This window comes from Globicephala melas, chromosome 20 (genome assembly GCF_963455315.2).
Source record: "Globicephala melas chromosome 20, mGloMel1.2, whole genome shotgun sequence".
Lineage (NCBI taxonomy): Eukaryota > Metazoa > Chordata > Mammalia > Artiodactyla > Delphinidae > Globicephala > Globicephala melas.
In genome coordinates, this window is record NC_083333.1 from 33,309,132 (window position 1) to 33,331,486 (window position 22,355).

A 22,355-nucleotide genomic window follows, 5' to 3' on the forward strand; every position below is an offset into this window, starting at 1 on the left:
TACAGGCACCACTTGTGCTATTGCCCTTGTGGGTGTTGGGGGCTGGGGAGGATGGGGGACTGCAGGGCTGAGCAGGGCTGGGGGCGGATGTGAGGCCGGCGGGGGAGCGAGAATTTGGTGGGGGGCACCGCAGGCCTCGCCTCTCCTTCCTGCACCCAGACAGCAGATCCCGTCATGGCAACCACAGCCTCTGCTGGCCCGGCTGACAGGTGCCTGTGAGCAGACTGACGTTTCTGTGGCTGCTCACCTCTGCGCCTGTGGGGAGGGTCTCCTCGTGTTTACCCTTCCCCCTCGCCCAGGCCTGCAGACCTGAGAGTCCTCCATAGGGGCAGTGAGGGCAGCAGATGGACTCATCTACAGCCCTGACCCTCGGCGTGGTGTCAGGCTGAGGCCCTCCCCTGGTGTCCCCACGCTGGCCCCATGGAGCATGGCCTCCCTCCCCCGCCCCCGGCTCCCCACATCCCCCTCGTGCGGTATTTCTCCCCAGCACCCAGGTGCCTCTTTCCAGATCTCTCTCCTGCCACCTAGGAGTGCTGGCTCCTTGGGGGAAGGGCCCCTAGTCTGTTTACCGCTGTACCCACAGCACCTAGACCTGTGCTTTGCGCAGAATGGCCACTCGGTCAGTATTTGTTGGATGGACATAAAAGTTGTTCATTTAGAAGAACAAGAACTGCCCCTGGCTCCACCTTTGGACCCCAACCTGGTTGGGGACAACGGACATCACACGGACATCACACGGACATCTGTAGGGCACAGCCAGCGTGTTCTTCAGGGGCTGAGCACCCACTGCCCCTTAATTGGGTGTCCCCTACTTGGGGAGCCAAGAGCTGACCCCACTGCAATGTGGTGTATGGCAGGGCTGGAAAGTTCCTCAGTGGGGTAGGGGCTTGGGGTGGCCTCAGGCCTGATGGTCCAAGAGGCCCACAGAAGACCCTCAGGGAAGCTTCAGGATGTGGGGCTGAGTCGGGTCTGCGACCTGGGATTGGTGCTGCCCCTCAAGTACCTGGGCCCCATCTTGCCTGCTGTACAGAAATGACCACCCACTCTGTGGCATCTAGAAGCTGTGTGTAGGTGGCTTGAGCTGGAGCTCAGGGTGGACGTAGCTCCCAGAACCACCCTGGCCGGTGGGCCCAGGCGGGTTTGCTATGTGGTTCTGACACTCAGGCCTCAGCCCCTCCCAAGGCCTGGAGGGTAAGGTGTGATGTAAAACTTGGTAAAGGTGTGTAACCACGGTGGTTCAGACCCCTGTCTCCTTCCAGTGTGCTTGTGTGTCAGGTGGCCTCAGGCTGGCCCAGAGCATCTCTGGGGCCTGGCTAAGAGGAAGTTGGGCTGGGGATACATTTAGTTGGTTAGTAGGTCTACTTATGAATGTGCAGTGGCTTCAAGATCTATGAAGATTTTGCTATGTATCTGGGAGAGGGATGGTGCACTGAGGGTGAATGGTACTCCCCAAAATTCATGTCCACCCAGGACCTGTGAATGGGACCTTATTTGGAGACAGGGTCTTTGCAGATGTAGTCAAGTTAAAAGGAGACCATCCTGAATGGCCTTAATCCCATTATGACTGGTGTCCTTATAAGAAGAGAGAAATTTGGATACAGGGAGAAGGCCATGTGGTAATGATCTTGGAGAGGCAGCAATGAGAGGTGGCTTGAAGCAAGATCTTAGCTCCCTGCCCAGGAATTGAACCTGGATAACCTGTATGAAAACCCGAGCCACTGTACCACCAGGGGCTAGAGGCTGAGAAGCAAAACTCCCCCGGCCCTTGCCCCCATTGAGAAAATGCATTTCTCAAGGAGGCAAAAACTATAAAAACAGGTACAAAGTTTACTATTAAAGACAGTACAACAAGTGGGAGAGCACCCAGAGAAGCAGTTTGTTTAGTTAAGACAGAAGCAAGGCAGAGATACACACGCAGAGAAAAAGGGTGTGGGCATCCCCCCTAAGGCAGGGAGCACAGTAAAGAGGCGGTTAAATCATTTATACAGGGCAGTTCTTCCCGGGCTTTGTTTACCTTTGACCCATCATCTGGTTGCCTTTTCCACACCTGACGCCCTAGGATCCTCCCCAACATAAGTGTGCAACATTTTTCCAAGATGGATTCCAGACCAGAGGCCTATGGGGGGCCTTGGCATCACCTATTCTGGGGTGCCGCCCCCTCCTTTTTGACCCCCAAGGAGCCTTTCTGCGCATATGCAATGTCTCCCTTGCCCCAAGGATGGGAAATATATGACCTCTTGATCTTTTACTTAAACAGGGTTTAGCCCCTCTCTGTTCCTGCCGTGACTTTTATCTTAAACTGTCGTGGCTTATTTACCCTGTTTCTGCTGTTACTTCTATTTTTTTTTTTTTTTTTGCGGTACGCGGGCCTCTCACTGTTGTGGCCTCTTCTGTTGCGGAGCACAGGCTCCGGACGCGCAGGCTCAGCGGCCATGACTCACGGGCCCAGCCGCTCCGCGGCACGTGGGGTCTTCCCGGACTGGGGCACGAACCCGTGTCCCCTGCATCGGCAGGCGGACTTTCAACCACTGCGCCACCAGGGAAGCCCGTTACTTCTATTTTGAAGTGCAAACAGGAGGCTGGTCGTGAGTGTCCAGCCTGAAGCCAATCTTTTTCTTGCCCCAAAGAATGTAAACAGGAGGCCAGCTGTAAATGTCTAGCCTGGAGCCCATCTATCTCCTGTCTCAGTGACAGGGGCAGAGAGCGGAGCGATGCGGCCGCAAGCCCATCAAGCACACATCACTGGCACCACCAGGAGCTGGGAGAAGCCTGGAGCAGAGCCTCTCTCGGAGCCTCCAGAAGGAACCAACCCTACCTTGGTTTTGTACTTCTGGCCTCCAGAATTGTGAAAAAATTAATTTCTGTTGTTTTAAACAACCAGATTTGTAATTCATTACGGACTCCACGGGAAACTAAGACAGGTTTCTTCCCCGCACGTCCCCACCCCCCACCCCCGCCCCCGGCTCGTGGGCTGGCTCTCTGGCTTCATGACAGGAAAGTTTGGGGCAAGGGGTGGGGGACGGAGGGAGCCTGCGACTTTCCGTGCCTGGCAGTGCCAGGTGAGGTGTGTAAAACGTGAAGCTGTTGGCAGAAGCCTTGGTGCTCATCCACGCCAGTCAAAACCTGGTTCACCTCCTGGACTGCCCTCCATGATGCAGCCCGACCCAATTACGACAGCACCGTCCCCCCTCCCTTTTTCTTCTGGTACGAGACTCTTGAAAAATAGAACGTTCTGAAATCCCTGTGTTTGTAGGGAGCCAAGGCACTTGTTCTGCCTCTCCAGCTGGCCAAGCACATCCTGATCCACCGGTGTTTTCAGAAGGATGGTATTTCTCTGTGTTGTTGTTGTTGTTGTTTTTAATATTTATTTATTTACTTGGCTGCGCTGGGTCTTAGTTGCTGCATGTGGGATCTTTAGCTGCACCATGCAGGCTCTTAGTAGTGGCATGTGGAATCTAGTTCCCTGACCAAGGATCAAACCCGGGTCCCCTGCATTGGGAGCGCGGAGTCTTAACCACTGGACCACCAGGGAATTCCCTCTCTGGATTCTTTTGTGGTCATATCAAGAGGCCACCAAAGGGTAGGCAGTGAAATTATGGAGCATAAAATAGAATTGTTAATGATGGTCATTAATTTTAAAATATTGTTATTTCCTTTTATATTTTGGATGCTTTTTAAAATTTGTGGTTTCCTTTTTTTGTTCTAAGTAAACATTTGCTTTTGTACCTGGTTTTGCACCGGTGATTTCGTGTTTATTTCCTTGGAGAGCCCCTCTTGGTGCGCATGAGCTCAGGCTCCCCTGGGCTGCACCCCTGCCCACGCCTCGGAGTGAGCCTCTCTGCCGCACCCTGGGGCGAGCCTGAGGTGGTACGGGGGGGTGGCCACGTGGCCTTCAGGCTGGGTCCCTGACAGAGGCCCCTCCAGATCGTCCAGGATAACTCACAACCTGCCCCTCCTCAGAAGCCCAAGGCTGAGTTTGTCCCAGGCGTGTCTAGTTAGGATAAAACGTGCACTGCTGTTTTGTGTGTGTGTGTTTGTAGCTCACGTCAACAGCGTTGGGCCTGAAGACCTCATTCTGCTTCTATTTCTGCTCAGCTCCTCTTGATAGTAAATGATCATTTTGTAAAGTTTCACATATGGTGTACAGTCATGTCTATTTTCTGTTCCATGAGTGTGGGATTTCACATTAACCAACAGCATGGTTCAGATCTGAAGGAGCAAATTGAAATCTCAGGCTTAATTGGTTGATTGATCTATTTCTCACAGTGGTTATGTCCTTCCTGTTCTTATGTATTTTGCTATTTTTAGATTCATGGGTTCACACTGGTTATTTGTTTTTGTTCTATTGTTGCTTTGCCAGTATTACTATTTGGCCAGAAGGTAGGATTGATAACTCCAGCTTTCTTGTGGTTCATGTTTGCTTTTTATATGTTTTCCATTCTTTTCCTTCCAACCCATGGTGTCCTATTGTTCCTATTGTTCTTTGCAGACAATATAGTATTGAATCTTTTCTTTTAAATACAGTTTGAGACTATCTTTTTTTTTTTTTGCGTTACGCGGGCCTCTCCCGTTGTGGAGCACAGGCTCCGGACGCGCAGGCTCAGCGGCCATGGCTCACGGACCCAGCCGCTCCGCGGCATGTGGGATCCTCCCAGACCGGGGCACGAACCCCTGTCCCCTGCATCGGCAGGCGGACTCTCAACCACTGCGCCACCAGGGAAGCCCTGCCCCCATTTTTTATTTTTATTTTTTGTCCGTGCCATGCGGCTTGCAGGATCCTACTTCCCCGACCAGGGATCGAGCCCGGGCCCTCGGCAGTGAAAGCACCAAGTCCTGACGACTGGACCACTTCCCTGCCCCCATTTTACACTGAGGAAATCGAGGCCCAAGAGGCTCAGACCCAGACACAGACATGTGAGAACCAGGACTCAGGCCACACTCGGGTTCTCTGTCACAATGGAAACAAATGCCAGTGTGCTTACATGTATGTAACATGCCCAGCATGCAGTGGTGCTCAACGTGGGGCAGGGGGCACATGGAGGAGGGACCCAGCCCTGCCCTTCGTGTCATCACAGTCCTGGCAAAGGACAGAGAAGCAGATGATTCAGGGGTGATCATGCGAGGGGAGGACGGTAGGGAGCACAACCCCGAGCACAGATCACAAGGACGGGAGCACCGAGGGGGCACAGCCTCTTGTCGCTGGGGTGGAGTCGGGTGGAGAGATGCCTCCGATGACAAGGGCCTCTGGAGGCGGGCCGATGGCGCTGTCTGCTTCCGTCTCAGGTGGTGGGAAGAGGGCAGAGCTACGGTGACACCCGAGGGTCGGGGTGACAGCTGAGGGTCATGGCAGTGGGAAGGGTGGCCAGTGTGACTGGGAAACCACAGAGCCTAGCCCTTGAAGACAGCGTGGATCCCACTCCTCTAATTTACAGATGGGGAAACTGAGGCCCAGAGAGGCAGGACTTGCCCAAGGCCACAAGAGTGGAGATCAGAAGTCAGCAGGCAACAGGTGGACACCTGCTGTATACTTGGCTCTGTAGGTGGCCTGCCTTTCCTCAGGGCCCTGGGAGGTGGAGGGTACAGGGGCGCTGTGTTCCTTGCCTTTGTCCCTGGTACCCGTTTGGGTCCCAGCTGCAGGTCCCGGTACCCTCCACAAGGACAGCTGAGATCACATCCTGAGCTGCCCAACCCAAGCCCAGGGTGTCCCAGTGACTCCCTGCCCTGGTGACACACACCTCACAGCGAGAGAACCAGTGTCAACACCCCATTTGTTCTTCCATTATGTGATCTGTGTAGACATAAAAGTACAGTCATGTATTTAAACAACTACATACACCCATCTGTGCTTTATAAATGTGGGATCATACACACACTCTGCACCAGCTTGTATCGTTACGGCATCTTGCAAAGGTCCTAACGTGGTGTTTCAGATTCTTCGTGGTGCCCTTTTTTTGTGTGTTATTTTTCGGTTCACGGGCCTCTCACTGCCGTGGCCTCTCCCATTGTGGAGCAACAGGCTCTGGACGCGCAGGCTCAGCGGCCATGGCTCACGGGCCCAGCCGCTCCGCGGCACGTGGGATCTTCCCGGACTGGGGCACGAACCCGTATCCCCTGCATCGGCAGGCGGACTCTCAACCACTGCGCCACCAGGGAAGCCCCCATGGTGCCCTTTTAATGTCTGCTGCATGTGCAAACCGTAATCGATATAGCAGTTCTCTTATTTGGACATTTAGGTAATTTCTCAGTTGTTGATTTTTGTATTGAAAGCAACACTGCCATGGATATCACTGCAATCTTGTTTCTATGCCCAAAGATCATTTCCCAAAGATATAATTCCAGCTAAAACGAACATCATTCGCTAATGACACTTTAATCTTTGCAAACCCCGTGGATGAAGGGTTACCTCATCTCAGTTGGTGGGCAGCATGGTCTGCGGTTTCTTGGCCCTGAGTCCAGGAGGACAGAGCCACGGTTCACATCCACTCTGGGCACGCCTGTTTCCCCAAGGTCGGTTCCCCAAGGTCCCATCACACCCCAACATGAGCGCACACCGGGAGTGGCCCTCTGTTAAGACCCCCAGACCACTGCTGCTAGCTCCCCTTCCTCCATCCCCACGTCACCCCATGGTGGAGGCTAGTGAGGCCAGGAGGACTCTGGTTGATTTGCCCCTTCTCCAGCCTGAACAGGGGCTGGAGTGAGTGTGTGTCCCCTTGCCCCTCCCTCCTTCCTGAAAGTCTCACACATAGTCCCTTAGGCTGTCAAAGTCCTTGGAGACTCTAGGGTGTCAGGCAAGCCTCCCCTCCTTGACTCTAAGCTGGCTGAGAAATAGACACTGGAGTTGGAAAGGGGAGAAGACAAGCCCTTTATTTCTGGCAAGGCTGGGCTGGGGTCAACGCTCAGTCCCCAGCCTCCGCAGCCCGCCCCCCCAGCTGCCCGCTGCCCCAGGCCCAAGTCCCTCCTTCAGAGCAGCCTCTTCTGCCATGGAAGGGTCAGGGCAGCAGGACGACAGAAAAGCTTCCTTCCCGGTGGCTCCAAGGTGCCAGGAACAGCCTCAAGGGTGGGAGGCAGGCAAGGAGGGCTGCCTGGAGGAGGCAGCAGGAGCCTGACTGCTGTGGGGAGCTGCCTGTGTGTCCACGCTGGGTTGGATGATCTGCCCAGAGCTCTGCTAGACAGAGGGAGGCCTGGGGTCCTGCCAGGCTCACTGGTAGTGGTTGGGGATGGACGTGGTGTTACAGCGTCTGTGGGACATGTCCTCGTAGACCACGCACACCGAGTTCTTTTCCTTCGCACAGCAAAGTTTCTGGATCTGAAAGAAAGCCTGTCATCTACCACTGGGGGCAGCTCGCTCAGGGGCACCCTCTATCTTCAAGGCACCTCCCTTCAGGAAGCTTTTAGATTTGGGGGACTGCATGAACCCTTTTTAGGAGGGTCCTCGGCCAGACCCTCAGTTCTCCAGAGCTTCCCAGGCCTGGGCAAGGGTGGGCGAGGCAGGGCCATTGGGCAGCAGCAGGGAGGTGGAGGTGGAAGTGACCTTGCTCCCTGGCCCTGGACAGGGAGGGGTCTGGCTGTTGCAGGGGACATGGAATTGGAGGCGCTAGGTGAAGGTGGGGGCAAAAGCTGATGGACCAGGGACAAGTTGACCACTTCCTGACCCCTGTCTCTGTTGCCCCCTCCCCTCCTGCCTCCAGCCCATGATCGCACATGGATTTCACACACCCACAGGCCTGACACTCGCATATGCACACCCATGCACACGTGTGCACACGCGTGCACACTCTCACAGTTACGCGCGGCATCCCCATGCTCTCCGAAAGGGTCTCTCTGGACCCTCCTCTCGCTCCCCCGTAAACGTCTGACCAGGACGTGTCTTCCTGGCCCCACACCCGTCCTTGCTGGGGGCTCCAGTTCCTGGGTTTCCTCCCACCTTGGACCTTGCCGTCCAAACCCTCTGAGCTCCAGGAGACCCTGACGGAGGGAGTGGGTGGGTGCTGAGGTTTCCCATGTGGCCAACTCCCTGGGGCTTAACCACTCTCCTTCCCTCCCTTCTCTCTGAGAGAAGCGGGCTTATAGATGACATCAGATGACATCTGAGGGTCCACACTGACCTGTGTCCTTCTCAGCACACACACGGCTCCCAGCCCCAGTCCAACAAGGAAGAAGCCCATAGCCAGGGCCGTGGGGAGGGCAAAGTGTATCAGCTGAGTCTCCTGGCACGTGTTCACTGTTTGGGGCAGTTTTTCTGGGAAGAAGGAACAGAGACAGGCATTTGGCAGGTGAGGGAGTCCACAAGAGCCTCTGGGGTTCAGGGCAAGGGCGGGGCTCTGGAGTGTGTGTGCATGTGGGAATCCAGGGGGCTTCCTGGAGGAGGTGGGCTCATGGTAACTCAAGCAAGGGTAGAGGGAAGATCCTCAGACAGGGGGCAGATGGAGCCTGGGCTGGCCAGCAGGCAGGTGGAGTGGTCCCTGGGGTGGCACACTCCTTACCTGTCACCACGACCAACGTCCCGGGGCCCCAGACCTCATCATTCATGATGGCCTGGCAGGCATAGTCACCGGTGTCGGCCAGCTGCAGGTGGTGCATGCTGATGGTCAGGTTGTACAGCAGCCCTGAGAAGGTGACGCGGCCCTGGAACCGCTGGTCCACGGTGGGCTCCTTCCCGTTTTCATAGTAAATCACGTTGCTGCAGTTCGGCCACCTTTGCTTCAGGTAGAGGCCAAGCAGGGGCCCCCGGCTGGAGCAGGTGATGTTGACAGAGTCCCCCTCTAAAGCGATCGTGTAGGTGGGGGACTGCCACACCTCTGCAAGGAGGACCTGCCACTGTCACCACCAGCCTGGCCAGAGGGGCAGGGACCCACCTCTCTGCCAGGGATGGTGGCAGGGCAGAGGTGCCCTGGGTCAGCCCGCTGGGTTTTTCTGTTTTTATTTTATTTTGTTTTTTAATTGAAAGAAGGCTTTAATTTCTTTCTTTTTTTTTTTTTTGGCCACACCGCATGGCATACAGAGTCTTAGTTCCTTGACCAGGGATCGAACCCCTGCCCCCTGCAGTGGAAGCGTGGATTCTTAATCACTGGACCACCAAGGAAGTCCTGGACAGCCGGCTGTTGTCAAGGACGAGGCAACTTTCGGAAGCCTTGAAGCAGCTCATGGCGCCAGCACCCTGGGCTATACTCAAGCTCCAAAGGGGCCCCAGGGGGCTGGGCAGCCTGTGACCTCTCCCCACCCTGAGGGTCGGGGGAAGTCAGAGCTGGGGCCTCTTCCTTCCAAAGCGGCAGGCCGTCCGCTGAGACCTCCAACCACTCTCCCAGGCTCTACACCTTCTCCCTCTCTTAAACGACAGTTCCCGAGAGAGCTGGGGGCACTGTCCTGTCTCTTTCCAATGCCTACTGCCTCAGTTTCTCCACCATTTCCAGGCACCTGAAGCCAGTGGCTCCATGGGGTGGGCATATCCTGGCTTGTCTGTGGGACACCCAGAAAGTTCCCTCACCTGCCCAGCAAGGCCCAGCAGGACCCACTTCTAGGTGCAAACATAATCCAAATACCAGCTCTCCACAAACTAAATTCTGCAGCTGTTTTTGGGAGAGAGAACACAAGAATTTCACCTGCCGGGTCCCCCATCCCACCTTGCGGAACTAATCATGCTCTCTCCTTCTTACTGCAGAACTTCGCACAAAAGGTAAACCGAAGGACAGTGTTCTCTCAGGACAAAGACAGCCTTGCTGGTTGTAGGAGAGAAAGTCCCCAGACATTCAGGTAAAGAGAAAGAAGAGATTCAACCATAGTGATTCTGCACCCAGATATCAGCATCTTGGTGCCCATTGTTTTTTGTCTAAGTGTCCAAAGCTGGACCTTACCCTCTGGAGGGGCTACCAAGGCTTCAAGGGAAGGTCACACTCAGCATCCCTGGGAAGGGGGAGCACCCCCTTCCCAGAAGGAGAGTCCGGGGCGGGGAGGGGAGGGCTGCAAGGGTGGCTGGGTGGGAGCGCTGAGCCCGCTGATGGGTGCAGTGGGGGACGGGGGGACGGATGGTTGGAAAGTGCTTACCTTGGGCAGCCAGGTTGCGGGGGAGCACGAGGAGCATGGGGAGCAGCTGGAGCCCCAGGAGCCCAGCCATGCTCACTGCAGTGGGGGAAGAACAGGGCCCCCTTACAGGGCTGTCGAGACTTCCTGTCTGCAGCACCCAACTGTGTGCCACCACCTCACAGACTGCCACTTCCAGGAGCAGTCACGGAAGGATGGAGCAGGAGGTAGGCAGAGGGACAGCACACAGTGACTGTAGGTTGGGCACTCCAGGAGGGCTTCCTGGAGGCGGTGCCTTGAGTGAGGGGAGGCGCTGTGGGCGAGGCTGGGAGGGACGGCCCTCATCCCCCCGCCTCTAAACTGCTGAGTGCCCCCAGGTAGACCCATGGTCCTGGTCCTCTGCCCCTGCTTCACAACAGGGAGAGGAGAAAGGAGGGTGAGGAAGGGTCAGGCCCAGGAGAAAGATAAGGGGGTCCCCACGTGGGGACCTGATTTATGCCCAGAAACTTGGAGTATTATGTCAGTCATACCCGCAGTGTGGAGGCTTGGTGTGGCTGTAGGGACCGGGCCAGGGCATGTGCCCAAGGCTACGGCTGCCCTGGTGGCTTGCGATTCTGCTTCCTGTGGGTGCAGGGGCTGGAGGCATCTCAGCTGGACTAGCATCCTATGTTGGTGCACCAGGCCCTGGTGATCAGCCCCCAGGGCAGAGGGAGACCCATGCCTGGCCCCTGACCCCGAGGACACGGAGGCAGACTCTAGGCAACCAGGAGGTCATTTTTCTGTGGGCCACGGGCCAGATGGCCAAGCCTCAAGTGTTGCGCCCAAAGCCACATGTGCATGTACACAGGTGTGTGCGCATGGCTCACGTGTGGTCTGACAGCCTTAAGCTGTTTCCTCCCTGGAAGCCCCCTCCACTGGCCAGATGCTCCTGTCTGTTGATGGCTCAGGGTCCTGAGTGGGGTTTGGGGGTGGGGGCAGACCCACAGACTCTCCTTGCACGAGGGGTATCTATTTCGGGGGCAGAATCTTGCCAAAGGCCCCTAGGAACCTAGCAGGTTGTTTGCAGGAGGTCATGAAAGCATAGGGCTTGGCAAAACAAGACCCTTCCTCATCTCATTCTGCCTTTGTTTATCACCAACACTCACTGGGCACCCGTACGTGCCAGTGCCTGCCACGAGCAGAGGGCAAAATGGACAAGAGGCCTGTGGCCTGGAGCTGACCTCCAGGGATGGACAAGCAGACCTGCAACAGGACACACAACCTGTGTCGGGAGAGGGGGGCCAAACCTCAAGGGGCCATAGGAATAAAGGACTGAGGAGATGAGGGAGGGTCATGTGGTGCCTGGGAACAAGCATTCCAAGCAGAAGGATCAGTAGCTGCATGATCCCTGAGGCCAGAAAGTGCCTGGTGTGTCTGAGGGTCTGCAACAGGGCCAGTGTGGCTACAGAGGGGGAGGGGGAATCAGGAGGAAGGGCTTCCAGGGCATTGCAAGGACTCAGAACTAAACTTCCTTTAGAGAAATCCTTGAAAATACAGACAAGCAACGAGTAGAAAATGAAAATTAGTCAAAGACCCAGATGCAGTATTTCCTTCTAGGTTTCCTGCCTTGGGTGTGCAGGGGCTGAATGACTTACGCGAGCCCTTCCCACCATAATACCAATGTTAAAATAACCTTTGAATTACTTCAAATGCATCAACACTTTTTGTCTGTTTCAGGCAAAACGGAACAGATTTCCATGGCCCCCAAAGCATGGAGGTCCCAGGTGCCGCGCACACTGTGTCCCATGGGCTTGGCCCTGTGGTGGCACAAACCCAGTATTTCTCGTGTGAACCTTACTTTAACCTGAGAGATGCAAATGCAGCCCATTCTAGACCTGGACTCTGGGTGCCAGCAAAGCTGCTCTGGGGTCATCATCCTCCTGTGAGGCCACGGTCGTCGGGCACCGCGCAGGGTCTCCAGTTTTGGATTCTTCATGGTGAGTGAGGACTCCCAGATGTCTGGTCATTTGGATGCCTTGGGACTTTTTAGTTTTTAAGACTCAAAGCAGCTTGTTTCAGATTTTTATTTTCTCCACTTAAAAATGTGTTTCTCAGCTCATTTGATGGTTTGCTATTTGGTTTAGTTTATTCATCTTGAGGGTTAGCAATACGGATGTTTCGCAAAGCACTGAATGCAGTACTTCTAGAAAAACCTTCATTTATCACCTTATATGTACCTTTTAAGAATACACTAAACGCACCACCAAACCAGCTCTACAACAAATACTAAAGGAACTTCTCTAGGCGGAAAAGAAAAAGCCACAACTAGAAATAAGAAAATTATGAAACGGGAAAGGTCACCAGTGAAGGCAAACACACAGTAAAGGTAGCAAACCACCCACACACAAATATGATATCAAGACCAGTCATCACGAGAGGAGAGAACAAATGCAGGATATTTGAAATGCATTTGAAATTAAGAGATCAGCAACTTAAAACAATCATGCATATGTATAGACTGCTATATCAAAACCTCATGGTAACCACAAGCCAAAAATCTATAATAGATAGACACACAAAAAAGAAAAAGGAGTTCCAACACAACACTAAAGACAGTCATCAAATCATGAGGAGAGAACGAAAGAGGAAAGGAAGAAAAAAGACCTACCCCCCGCCGCCAAAAAAAGAACACACTCAGTGGAGTTACACAGTTTTGATCATGAAGACATCTGGCATAAATGGGTTTGGGACCTAGAAGAGCCAGCAGGTGGGGCAGATGTGGGGGAGGTGAGCCCCAGGGCTAGGGGAGAGCAGGGGGTTGGACACAGGTCCCCAGCAGCCACCTGTCCTGCTTCCCTTCCAGAGGGGCTGCTCTACCCCCTGGTGGTGGAGGAGGGGCCCACGCGCCATCTCAGGCCCCTGATCCCCGCATCCTGGCGCCACAACTGCTGGCAGGAGGGTCCCCAAAACTTGTCCTTGTTCATAGTCCAAAGACAGGAGGGTGTCCACGATCAACACAGGACCCCAGACTGGGGTGTCTCCGAGGTGACAGCAGCATGGCCCTCCTGCCCCAGGGAGGAGCCCAGGCCAAGAGGCCTGGATGGAGCAGAGGAGGGGGAGGGTCCTGCTGGGTCAAGTGCTTTGGAACTTGAGACTTTTGCACTTTGGGCCACAGGAGCTGCTGAAGAGCCCCCCCTGGCTTGCGTGTCAGCGAGAGGCCAGGATGCTGCCAGGCTTCCTGGTCCTTGGCCTGCCCCTCGCCTCACTTGCTCTTTGTGTAGTGCAGTGCGTGGTGCACAGGACTCCCCACTGTGGCTCAGAGCCTCCTTATCTGCGGAGAGAGGGAGGGAGGGATGAGAGCCATCGGCAGACACCTGTGCTTACCGGCACACCTGAGGACACACCAACTGCCCACACATTGTAGGTCTCCTGGAAGGAGCAGGAAGTCCAGCTCCCCCCATGCCATCCTCCAGGGTGTCCTGGGGACAGTGGGGACCTGGTGGTCTCGCTGGGAGTGGGGCATCTGTGTTCTGGGCCTGGAACTGCCACAGTGGGCTGGGGTCCTCTGGGGGAGGGGTACCAGCTCTCTGGGACCCTGCACGCTCCCCACTCTCCCACTAGCCCCAGTGGGTGCAAGGCTATGGGGCCGAGTGTCCATGCTGAGTCTCAGAAGACCCCGTCCAAGACCCCCTGCCCGGCCCACAGACCAGGCACAGAGGCCCATACCTGACAGAGCTTGGAGAACTTCGGGGAGCCAGACCTTCTGCACCAGGCCAGCACGCAGACCAGCAGGACGGAGAGGGCGACCAGGGCGAGGATGAGGAGGACCACCTGGGCCTGGCTCCTGTCTTCGGGGTCAGGCCTGAGACTGGGGAGCAGCATCTCCGGGCCTGTCGGGAGTGGGCGGGACCTCCACCTTTCGTTCACCGGTGCAGGCTAGGCTGGGGGTGCCTGCCTTGGGGGAACCCTCGAGGGGGACGTCACCTCCAGCCAGGAAGCCCATAGGTGGGAGAGTGGCAGGGAGATGGGGTGCATGGGATGGGCAAGGTGCCAGGCACAGAGGGTGGGGGTGTCTGATGGGGGAGACCCCAGGGGGCTTCCTTGAGGTTCCCCTCCTGTACCCCAGGATGAAGATAGAAACACCTACCCCAGGAAGGTGTGAAGAGTGTGTCTTGGGGCTCTGCCAAAGAGAGATTGCAGGTAGGTTGGTGGGGACCTGCCCAGGGCCAGCCCTTATGCAGCCCCTCCACCCCAGGTATCAGATGAGCTCTGGATACAGGAGTCCACGAGGGCCTCACTGGCTTCCCCTCCCAGGGCCCGGCTAGGCTGGGGGTGCCGTTCTTAGCCCCTCTCACTGTACTTGGTTGGGGGCAAAGCTGAACCCCTGCTCCCTGTCCCCAGAGCTCGGGGTGACCATGACTGCATTACAACTAGGTGTGGGGGGATGAGAGTGAGGGGTGGTGACTTGGGGAGTTTTGCAGCAAAGGAAGTCGGGGGTAGGAGTTTTTTAGGGAGGGAAGGGACCAGCTCCCTGCGCAGACAGGGGATGGTGCCCAGGGCATGCATGCATGGGCTGCCCTGGGGAGAAGCTCGGAGGGGTCACAGATGTGGGGTGGGTGGAGCAGATGGAAGCCCTCTTTAGGCCCCATCCCTGTGGCTCTGGGCACCTCAGGTGGGCAGGAATTGCTCCTCCCTGGTTGCTGCCCCTCCCAAACAGGCAAGCACCTGGGGGTCAAGGTGCTCCTCTCCTCACCTGAGACGTTCAGGGTGGTGGTTTTGAGGTTTCTCTGGAGCCCGACAAGACTCCACTTGTACTGCCCTGCCTGGGTGTCCTGGGCTTTTTCAATCACCAGGTGCGCCTCGCCCCCTTTAACCCAGAGCTGCCATCCATCCTGACGGAAGTTTCCTGGGGCCTTTACACTGAAGATGAGCTGCCAGCTCTCCCCGTGGTAGGTCCGCAGGGAGATGTTGATGTGGGAGAAGAGGTTGGTGATGCTGCAGGCCATCACGGCTGGCTTGCCCCTGAACACAGAAACCACGTCCTTGGTGCAGCTGGGGCTGTCCCAGTCTGTGGGGATACAGTCCAACACGTGGGTCACGGCTGGGCCTCAGGACTTCCACTGATTGCCCTCCCTGGGGTTACTGACACTACCTGGGGCCTGGGCCCTCCTGGCCTGACCTAGGTCTCTCCTTCCACCGCTGTCTCACCCCCGGGGGGGCCCCCCTAGCAGAGTGGGACCACGAAGTTTACCTCTACTCTGAGCAGTCCCAGAGGTGGCCAAGAGCAGGAGGGCCCAGAGCATCCTGGGAGTGGGAAGGGGAGATGCCGAGGTCAACATGGCCGGCAGGATGGGGAGCAGGCCTCAGGGGTCCCTCGTCTTCCTTAGTGTTTTTTTGGACACTCCCTGGAGGAAGGAAAGCCGATGAGTCAGAGGCCCCCTGGCCTCCTTCAGAAGCCGGTGGGAGCGGCCACAGCCTGGCCAGGGCGGGTGGGGGTCCCCAAGCTCCTCCCTGACCACTGTGCCTCGACCCTTCTCTGTACCTTTATGATGTGTGCAGTGGGGCCACTGTCAGACAGATGAGAAACATGGATGAGACAGGAAACAAGTCCCTGGGAGACAACCCCATTTACATCGCAGGGGTTACCCTTCAATTTTATATAAAACATACAAAACTGCCTGAGCCGTGTGTCCTGTAGGGACGGGTCGTGACACATAGAATCTCGTGTAGCCGCTTGAACCTGACACCAACCTAAGACCACCTTGGAAGCCCCCAGCCCCTCTCCCGCTCTTGCATTCCACAGCTGGGCATTTGGGGACATTTGGCCCGCTTGCCAGATTTATTAACAAAAAGAGTCTTCCTGTGGAACTCGTGAGTTCTGATCTGGAAAACTGAACTTTCACTGCCTCTGAAACAAGTGTCCATCTCAGGCTTCAGCCTCCAGTAAAAGTGACATTTATCCTGATTGGTTTAAGCTATTTAAACGATTGACCCTTTGATTAAAATAATAATAATAATAGACTTTTTGGTTTTGTCTTTGAGCAGTTTTAGGCTTACACAAAAATTGGGCAGGAAGTGCAGACAATTCCCACATCCTCCATTACTGGCATCTCCAGTCAGTGGGGCATTCGTTACACCTGATGAGCCTATAGTGGTTTGTTCTCACTGACTGAAGTCTACGCTTTACATCAGGGTTCACTCTCGGTGTTGGACATTTAATGGGTTTGGACAAATGTATAATTACATGCATCCACCTTTAGGTACCATACAGAGTAGTTTCACTGCCCTAAACATCCTCTGTGCTCCATCTATCCGTCCCTCCTTCCCCCCAACTCTTGGCAACCACTGATCTTTTTACTGTGTCCATAGTTTTCCCTTTCCCAGAATGTCATAGAGTTGGGACCCTTCCATTTTGAATTCAGCCTTTCTGATTTTTTTCCACTTTTGGGGGAATTGGGCAGAAGGGCCAGGAGCAAAGGGAACTGTGAATGCAACCGCTTCCAGGAGCTTGGGGCCGTCGGTGAACAGGCTCGGTCCTGACCTCAGGATGCTCTGGGCCGAGCAAGGAGAATGACATTGGGAGGGACAATCTCAGTCCCCCCAACACACACTGTGGCCACATCGCACCCCCATTCCAAGCACTGCATGTGTGGAAACTCGTCAAATCCATGGGACTTTGACCAGGTGGGGCCTGTGGTCCTCCCTGTTGTCCCATCTCCCCATTCCGCCCCAACCCTCACTGGGCTCCTGCCTCAGAGCGGAGCTGACAGCTGACTGCCTGTAGTCTTGCCTCCTCTACCTGCCTCGCCCCTGGGACTCCTGTTGGACCAGCAGGTCCTGGCCAGTGTACTGGTGGACCTGGGAGTTCCTGGTGGGAGTGGGACAGGGTGCCAGGCCTGCTGATCTGGGGGCCTCGGAGCAGCAGGAGAAGGAGGCCCACTCTACCCTGGAAGGAAAATGGCAATATCCAGCTTTTGAAATAAATATCTAATTTGAGTCAGGAAGGGTTTCAAGAACGTAAAATGCAAACCAACCCATGCTCTCCTGTCCTCCTCCTGAATGGCTGGGTCTGCAGGGGCTCTGGGTTGGCGGCCACACTCTTGGGGAGGGCAGGGGTGGACTCTAGCATGGTTGCGCCCATGGGCCCAGGGCTGGTCCCAGCCGGCTCACCCTCCAGGGGGATGGACCAGGCAGAGCAAACAGACAGATGGCCAGGCTGATGGATGGGTGGTGCTTTCTTTCTCACTCAATCCACATGGGATTCTGGAGTCCCGGGGTGGGGTGTGTACAGGGTAAGGTGTACCGGTGACAACGCATCCCCCTGCCCTTAGGTGTCTTGGTGCTCTGGTCTCTCGTAGATGGTGCTGACCCTGGGTGCATCCTGGATGAGACCCCATGGCAAACCCAGAATGGACTCTACGTGGTATGTGCCTATTCTCCTAAGAACAGGGACCCTGAATCTCCCTGAGGTCTGATTAATCGCTGTGCTGCATGTGCCCAGGCATCTGATGACAGTGCTAGCAGCACTGCTCCTAAACTTCATAAATCAGAGGCAGTTGCTCTACCCTGGATGCCAGTTTTCCATCTATGCCTGGATGCCCGTTTAATCGAAGAGCACACGTGGCCCAGAGCTGCGTTACTGTGATTCCTGGTGTGTGTCTTCCCACCACTGGTCCAGTTCGTTCATTCATTCACTCACAATAATCAGCACCCATGAGCCCACCTCCCACATCAGGCTCTGGCTGACCTTGCCCCTAACCTGCACCCGCCAGGCGGCCCCGCCGGCCCAGCCGCTGCCTCCCCCTCCCAACCCTCCACATCACTCTCTTGCTTTTTTATGCATTGTTTTTCGCCTTTGCATTCCTAAAAAATAGAGAAGCTTTCTTTTAGCTGTCTTTAATAGTATGATAGGCTGCTGGCCAGTTTCGGGTGGGGAGCCTCCTTTTGCCATCCTTCCAGGCTTAGCTGGTGGACCCGGTTGCCAGGAGGCAGTGGCAGGTCCTGAGGCAGCGGAGGTGTAGGCCACCCTGGAAGCTGAGTCGCCAGGCCTCACCAGGTGTGGTCCCTTCCAGCGGTTCTGAGCTTCGTGGGGTCGGGGTCGGGTTCCAGAGTGGTCAGCGGGCCAGAGTCTGAACTCGTGTGACCCGTGCTGCTGTATCCCAGCTTCCTTTGTTTGACTTTCTAAACTTGTTTCTGTTCCTAATGCACCATCAGAAGGACAGTCTTCTTTTCTCATATATGTACCATATCTGTAGCTGGGGAAGAAAGCAGCACTGAAAGATGTCAGCTGAGAGACACGTATTCTTGTGCACACGTGTGCAAACACACGTGAGTAATTTTACATATGTGGAATCATATTAGACGAGCTTCATCAGAGATGCCCACTGCCCGTCCTCTCTCCTTTCTCCCTTCATACTGTACGTAGTGGGGTGAATGGTGACTCCCAAAACACATGTCCATCCAGAACCTGTGAAGGTGGCCTCACTTGGAAATAGGGCCTTTGCAGCTATAATTAAAGATGAGACTTTAATTATAGCTATAGTCCCCCGGGACTACAGGGGGCAGACCGGCTTATCCTGTTTTTGGCCCTTTGGGTTTCTGCATTGCCACTGCCTTTGCAAACCCTTTGCCCATTTTCCTGGGATTGTCTGTCTTCTCCTTACAGGTTTATAAGACTTTCACGCCTTACAGAAACAAACCACCATCCACGGCAAGTGCCTCCCCATCATCATTTCTCCCCTGATTGTTTCTGGAATAAAGACTCCACATGTTTATGTCGTCCTGTCTGTCTTTTCCTTGAAAGTTTCAAGATTTTGTTTTAAAGTGGTTTTTGTTTGTTTAAAGTATCTTTTTAAAAAGGCCTCCCAGGACTTCCCTGGTGGCACAGTGGTTAAGAATCCACCTACCGGGCTTCCCTGGTGGCGCAGTGGTTGGGAGTCCACCTGCCGATGCAGGGGACGCGGGTTCGTGCCCCGGTCCGGGAGGATCCCACATGACGCGGAGCGGCTGGGCCCGTGGGCTGTGACCGCTGAGCCTGCGCGTCTGGAGCCTGTGCTCCACAGCGGAAGGGGCCGCAGCGGTGAGAGGCCTGCGTACCACAAAAAAAAAAAAAAAAAAGAATCCAACTGCCAATGCAGGGGACAGGTTTGAGCCCTGGTCCAGGAAGATCCCACATGCTGCGGAGCAACTAAGCCCGTGCGCCACAACTACTGAGCCCGTGCTCTAGAGCCTGTGCTCCACAACAAGAGAAGCCACCATGATGAGAAGCCCACGCACCGCAATGAAGAGTAGCCCCCGCTCGCCGCAACTAGTGAAAGCCCGCGTGCGCAGCAATGAAGACCCAACGCAGCCAAAAATAAAATAAATAAATTTAAAAGAAAATAAAAATAAAATGGCCTCCCAGACCGTTGAGAATCCATCATGACCAAATTTTGTCTATTTTTATGTTCAAATCTTAAATCCACCTCAAGGTCTTTTTGCAAGTGGCATGTAACAGGGTCTAATTTTGCTTCCTTCCAGGAGGGCAAGTGGTGCCCAAGGCACTGAAGAGTGAAGCACCCTGTCCCCTCTGGCCGAGGGACCCCCACCAAGCGGGGCCACTCAGAGTCTGCCAAGCCATGCGGTCCAAGCCACTGTTGTCCATCGTGTGTTTTCACCCCTGGGATGGCAGGCTCTCTCTACTGCTGTTTATCTTTCCTTGGACTTTTGTGTTCCATGAGAACATTAACATAATTTTAATCAATTTTTTTTTTTTTTAGAACCAAGTGGAGAGGGGCCTTTGTCCCGATCCTGCCCGAACCTGCTCAGCATAACACAAAAGAGGCTGAGATTTCGCAGTTGGACACAATCCAGTGGCTACCTTTCTGATTTTACTGCCAGTCAGCAATTGCCAGGATGGGTATAAATAGCTCATCACCATTACATGTTGCTGAGAGCCTTATGTGATAGAAGGTTCTAGAAAGAGGTTTTGCAACTTTCTGTGCTGGGGCTTTTCCTGGCACCTCAGATAAGATCTGCTCAGTCCTTTTCTTGAGTATTTTTGCAAAACAAGTTTTCTTAAATTGGAATACACAAAATGGTGCCGAGCAACACATGGGGCCCAAAGGCATCCTTGCTGGTGGTACACAGTGACTCCTGGCCCCCTGGCCAGAGCCCTCAGGGCTACCTGGAGGGAGACCCCTGCACAGGTGTGTCCTACCCCGAGCCTGGCTGAGCAGACAGGGAACTCATCTTGTGTGGTCATCTCTGGCCATTGGCCCTCCCTAGAGGAAGCCTTGGGCAGGACCCCCAGCATTTCCAGTCTCCTCAAGGTCTCCCCCCGACCCCTGCCGCTCTGCTGCCTCCACCGACCTCAGAACAGTCTTTGGTCCCCACACTTCCCCGGCCATCCGACGTGGGTCTGGGTGCCCCATAGACGGGGAGGCAGGCCAAGTCTCCCCAGGCAGGAGATGTGGGAGGACACGCTCCCAGGGAGGCTTGCCCGCTGACCCCCAAGGCTGGAGCAGGCAGGTGTCCTCACGGCCACGTGAAGGATTCACCCCCAGGGGACCAAAACATGAACGCCACCTAAGCCCATGCTCTGGGAGCCTGGCCCTTCAGCGGCATGAGTGGTGGAGCCCCCTGCTGGTGGCCTGGCGTATCCACCGAATGCCCAGTGCACAGACTTGACACCCGGAGTCCTCTGAACGGGAATTTATTTCTACCACGTTCCTTCTGTGCAACCTCGAGACTTAGCAGGCGTGTTCTTTCTGGGAGGGAGATACCCAGGGGTCTGTAGTATCCAGAAGGAAACCCTCCCCCTCAAAACCTTTCCTCATCACATGTTTTCCTGACTGTTGTCCGGCGTTTATCTTTCCTATAAATTTAAGAGTCGTGTTTCAAGTTCCAAGTACACTTTCTGGGATGTTGATTGAGAATAAATGAATGGGTGGGTTAGTTCACAATCCTGGACCATGCAGGGCCTCAACAGCCGGGAGAAACTGCCTCCTCTTCAGAGGCTTCCTTGATCCTACTCCCACTCCCTGCGAGGCCCACCCCTCTACGTGCAAGCAAGCACACAGGGCACACACACACACACATACACACACACACACACACACAGTGCTGGGGGGAGGGCCCCTCAGGGCCTCCCACTTGCTCTGCATACAGTAGGTGCTCAATCCCTGCAGACCAGCTCAGCCTCCCCTGCAGGGCTGTTCCCATGAAGGGTGCAGTTAGTCCCCCATGGTGGGCCCTGGGCAGGGACCTCAGCTGAGCTGGGAGGGTAAAGGTCAGCCTTTGTTCGCACCTGGATCAGGTGACATGGAGAGGGGGTGACCTCAGCAAAAGTATGTTTACGTAGCAGAGGCTGACCTGCCTGGCTGGACTTTGGGAGGGAGCATGTATGTTACCAAGTAAAAGGAAAGCAAAAGGAAGCAGCAGGCTGAGGTCCAGAGGCTGGCTGGGAGGACAACCGGGGATCTCCAGCAATGAGGACGTGGCCCTCTGAGAGAGGTGTGCAGGGGTTCCCCGAGCCTGAGTCAGGTCCGCCAGGCCACCCTTTGCCCTCAGTATTGGTATGTCCTACTTCACCTGCCTGCCAGGGAAACACCCTAGTGAGGCCAGCCCACGAGTCTCTGGATCCCACCAGCCTCCCGCCCCAACCTCTGTGGTTTTCACCACACTACATACCCCAGTATCCTAACAATTATTTTATTTATTTTTTATACGTCTTCATTGGTGTATAATTGCTTCACAATGCTGTGCTAGTTTCTGTTGTACAACAAAGTGAATCAGCCATAAGCATACATACTTCCCCATATCCCCTCCCCCTTGAGCCTCCTTCCCACCTTCCCTATCCCACCCCTCTAGGTGGTCACAAAGCACCGAGCTGATCTCCCTGTGCTACGTGGCTGCTTCCCACTAGCTATTTTACATTTGGTAGTGTATATATGTCGATGCCACTCTCACTTCACCCCAGCTTCCCCTTTCCCCAACCCCCGTGTCCTCAAGTCCATTCTCTATGTCTGTGTCTTTGTTCCTGCTCTGCCACTAGGTTCATCAGTACCATTTTTTTTACACTGACTCATTTTTTAAACAGTATCTATTTTAGCCTCACCTTAAGAAACACCCATCTGTAGTCATTAGATGTGCTATTTATAGGTATGTTGTCACACACAATGAAATGACCAGACTATTAGACCAGGAAGTGTCACAGACTTCCTACCACCACCTGGTGTCCTCCTGAGGGGGTATGACCTGTGTAAAGGTGACTCCTGGCCATGCTCTGTCATGTTGTCTGAGGGAAGCCAGAGGCTGCTGAAGGTGTGGGCTCCCAGACAGGCCCTGGCTGGGACTCCAGGCTCATTTTCCCACTGCCC

At 55.0% G+C, this 22,355-nt stretch overlaps 2 protein-coding genes across 2 annotated transcripts; both read right to left on the reverse strand.

Annotated features, from left to right (window-relative positions):
* Positions 1-7,198: 7,198 nt before the first annotated feature.
* On the reverse strand, positions 7,199-10,111 carry CD7 (CD7 molecule). Its single transcript, XM_030843316.2, has 4 exons — positions 10,042-10,111; positions 8,484-8,798; positions 8,106-8,239; positions 7,199-7,306 (listed from the first exon to the last, which is right to left on the reverse strand). Exons 1-4 carry the CDS (start codon positions 10,109-10,111, stop codon positions 7,199-7,201), a joined length of 627 nt encoding a protein of 208 aa, XP_030699176.1.
* Positions 10,112-13,193: 3,082 nt separating this feature from the next.
* SECTM1 (secreted and transmembrane 1) lies at positions 13,194-15,335 on the reverse strand. The gene is made up of 4 exons (XM_060291065.1): positions 15,248-15,335; positions 14,722-15,064; positions 13,723-13,906; positions 13,194-13,327 (listed from the first exon to the last, which is right to left on the reverse strand). Exons 1-4 carry the CDS (start codon positions 15,333-15,335, stop codon positions 13,313-13,315), a joined length of 630 nt encoding a protein of 209 aa, XP_060147048.1. The 3' UTR covers positions 13,194-13,312.
* Between the last annotated feature and the right edge of the window lie 7,020 nt (positions 15,336-22,355).

Bases quoted from the DNA above. Each gene is read 5' to 3' on its own strand.
- CD7 (XM_030843316.2), bottom strand. From the start codon at position 10,111: ATGGCTGGGCTCCTGGGGCTCCAGCTGCTCCCCATGCTCCTCGTGCTC. The intron at 8,240-8,483 runs GTAAGGAGTGTG...CCTTCTTCCCAG, and splicing joins GACGTTGGTCGTGGTGACAG to AAAAACTGCCCCAAACAGTG. The intron at 7,307-8,105 runs GTCAGTGTGGAC...GCTTTCTTTCAG, and splicing joins GTGTGCTGAGAAGGACACAG to ATCCAGAAACTTTGCTGTGC.
- SECTM1 (XM_060291065.1), bottom strand. From the start codon at position 15,335: ATGTTGACCTCGGCATCTCCCCTTCCCACTCCCAGGATGCTCTGGGCC. The intron at 15,065-15,247 runs GTAAACTTCGTG...GTATCCCCACAG, and splicing joins TGGGACTGCTCAGAGTAGAG to ACTGGGACAGCCCCAGCTGC. The intron at 13,907-14,721 runs GTGCTTGCCTGT...CGAAAGGTGGAG, and splicing joins AGGAGCACCTTGACCCCCAG to GTCCCGCCCACTCCCGACAG.